At 30.5% G+C, this 3,262-nt stretch overlaps 1 protein-coding gene across 1 annotated transcript in view; it reads left to right on the forward strand.

Annotated features, from left to right (window-relative positions):
- Positions 1-1,596: 1,596 nt before the first annotated feature.
- LOC112904633 overlaps positions 1,597-3,262 on the forward strand; it is a 6,342-nt gene continuing 4,676 nt past the window's right edge. Inside the window, exon 1 of the mRNA XM_025975167.1 lies at positions 1,597-3,254. Coding sequence (XP_025830952.1) covers positions 2,580-3,254 — 675 coding nt within the window. The 5' untranslated portion in view covers positions 1,597-2,579. The remainder of the gene's footprint in view (positions 3,255-3,262) is intronic.

Here is a 3,262-nt window from a genome sequence, read left to right on the forward strand (position 1 = left end):
ATTAGAAGAACAACTAGACATTACCAAACAATATCACACTACTATGAATACAGGTATAAAAAACTATGAAGAAAATTTTATTGGCAAAAAATGAAAGATACTATAAGTAATATAGTAAATAAATGTGAAATTTGCCTAACAGCCAAAGAAGAATGTCACCCATATAGGCCACCGTTTCAAGAACCTTTACTTGCTGAAGAACCATTCGAAATTGTTCACATGGATGTATATCAATTTAGACAAACGAAATTCTTGACATTATTGGATTTTTTAGTAAGCATGCTCTCGAATACCAATTAGAAACAACAAATGCATTGGAAATACTAAGAAAATTTAGACATTACATAATGCATTATAATTTACCCAAACGGATTGTAACAAACAATGGAAAAGAATTTGACAACATACATTTCAAGGAATATCTAAACGCATTTAATATAGATGTTCATCTAACCACACCTTACAACCCTAATTCGAATTCACCCGTAGAGAGATTTCATCGAACTCTAGCAGAAAAATTAAGAATTTTACGAGAAAATGAGCCAAAGAGCACTCTTGGGGATAATGCAGAAACTGCAGTATATATGTACAATAATAGCATTCACTCTTCAACCGATTTTACACCTTTTGAAATTTTATACGGACCTTTTAAAGAAATTGATCCATTACGAACCTCTTTACAAAAACTTTCAATGCATGAATATGTTCAAAATAGAAGAAAAGAATTAATAAAATTTTACGAGCAATTATTTCAAAAACAAAAAGAGAGAACATAGAAACGCCTCAATTACGTTAATAGAAACAGAAATGATGCCAATGTCGAAATAACACAGGAAAGAGTATTTGTAAGGACTCAACCACNTTAAATGTAGAAATATAGACTACTTGGTATCACAAATTCAGTTAATGAACGATTTAACAAGAATAGGAATATATTTTGAAGATGAAAGTTTAGAAAAACAACTGGTTGAAACATTACAACCTAATTATGAAACAATACCATTTAAATTAATAAAATGTACTCAAAAATTAGAAAATATCACTACATTAGAAGAACAACTAGACATTACCAAACAATATCACACTACTATGAATACAGGTATAAAAAACTATGAAGAAAATTTTATTGGCAAAAAATGAAAGATACTATAAGTAATATAGTAAATAAATGTGAAATTTGCCTAACAGCCAAAGAAGAATGTCACCCATATAGGCCACCGTTTCAAGAACCTTTACTTGCTGAAGAACCATTCGAAATTGTTCACATGGATGTATATCAATTTAGACAAACGAAATTCTTGACATTATTGGATTTTTTAGTAAGCATGCTCTCGAATACCAATTAGAAACAACAAATGCATTGGAAATACTAAGAAAATTTAGACATTACATAATGCATTATAATTTACCCAAACGGATTGTAACAAACAATGGAAAAGAATTTGACAACATACATTTCAAGGAATATCTAAACGCATTTAATATAGATGTTCATCTAACCACACCTTACAACCCTAATTCGAATTCACCCGTAGAGAGATTTCATCGAACTCTAGCAGAAAAATTAAGAATTTTACGAGAAAATGATCTAGAGAGCACTCTTGAGGATAATGTACAAACTGCAGTATATATGTACAATAATAGCATTCACTCTTCAACCGATTTTACACCTTTTGAAATTTTATACGGACCTTTTAAAGAAATTGATCCACTAAGAACCTCTTTACAAAAACCTTCAATGCATGAATATGTTCAAAATAGACGAAAAGAATTAATAAAATTTTACGAGCAATTATTTCAAAAACAAAAAGAGAGAGCACAGAAACGCCTCAATTACGTTAATAGAAACAGAAATGATGCCAATGTCGAAATAACACAGGAAAGAGTATTTGTAAGGACTCAACCACAGCGAAAATCAACAAATAAGTATCAACCTGCCACATTTGGAAATAAAAATGACAAAAACATACTTAACATCACCCCAGAGAAAAATAAGAAATCTACCAACCGTCATTTATCTCAAATGAGAAGACTAAGAAAAGAAATTTCTTTACAGGATCAGTTGGAAGCCTCTTCCAGCCGAGAACCTCAGGATCCAGGAAATTAACACTACCGCTGGATATTTAAAAGAAGAGTTAGGACCTGCATACATATTTAATCACTATCACACAATATATTTCGCTGTCAATCACTCTTCATTGTATTCGTCATATTTAAAACTATTAAATGCTGCTACTCTTATCAAATATAAAATTGGAGAAAGTAAAAGAAATGGTCCAGCACTTCGATTATTAGAAAGACGTCTCGCATTCTTTGAACAACAATACGCCAAAATTAATCATTTTATTACTAAAAGAGGATTACTAAACTTCTTGGGAACTGGAATTAAATTCATTACAGGCAATCCTGATAATGATGATTTAGAACAAATAAATTACAATATAAAAGCTCTTGAAGAAAAACAAAGTGAAATTGTGCGAGTGCAAAATAGGTACTCATCAATTTCGAATGAAATAACAAATAAATTAAATAATGATATACAACAGATTCAACAATATATAAACAATGCTACAGTGTTCATGACAAACAAAACAAAGGACGTTGTAGAAAATGAAGAAATACAATTTTACATTCTTTTAACACAGGAAATAGTAGATAAAATTCTACTGATAGAAAGAGCAATTACACTAGCTAAGCAAAATATATTAAACCTTGAAATTTTACCTCAGGAAAATTACCAGTCCTTATCACGACAACTTTTGCAATTATTTTCAATTAAATCTGTTATATACCTTAAAAATTCTCTTTATGAAGTAATACCACTTCTAAATGTAAGGATTGTTAGTACTAAACAATCTATTATTTTCCTAATAAGGTTTCCAATTTTTCACGAAACCCCCGAAATATTATTTAAAATACACGTTATTCCTAATGCACAGGAAATCTTCTTATTACCTCCCGCATCTTACGTCACCTCAAATTTTGTTTGGACAGACTCACCATTCCAAATAAAAAATTTATCATTTATTATAAATTTCCATAATTCACGCTGCCGACTGAACGACCAGTGTGAATACGTCAAAAATATCCAAGAAGCAACTCTGGTAGAAGAAATGGAAAATGGAGGACTAATTCTACATGCTGGAAAACCAACTAAAATTTTGGAACAATGTGAAAACCCAAAATTACAAGAAATGGAATTACATGGCAATTATTTAATCCAATCAGAATGCCCGGTCATTGTGGATTCGAACATGTTTTC

This window comes from Agrilus planipennis, unplaced genomic scaffold, assembly GCF_000699045.2.
Source record: "Agrilus planipennis isolate EAB-ADULT unplaced genomic scaffold, Apla_2.0 scaffold202, whole genome shotgun sequence".
NCBI lineage: Eukaryota > Metazoa > Arthropoda > Insecta > Coleoptera > Buprestidae > Agrilus > Agrilus planipennis.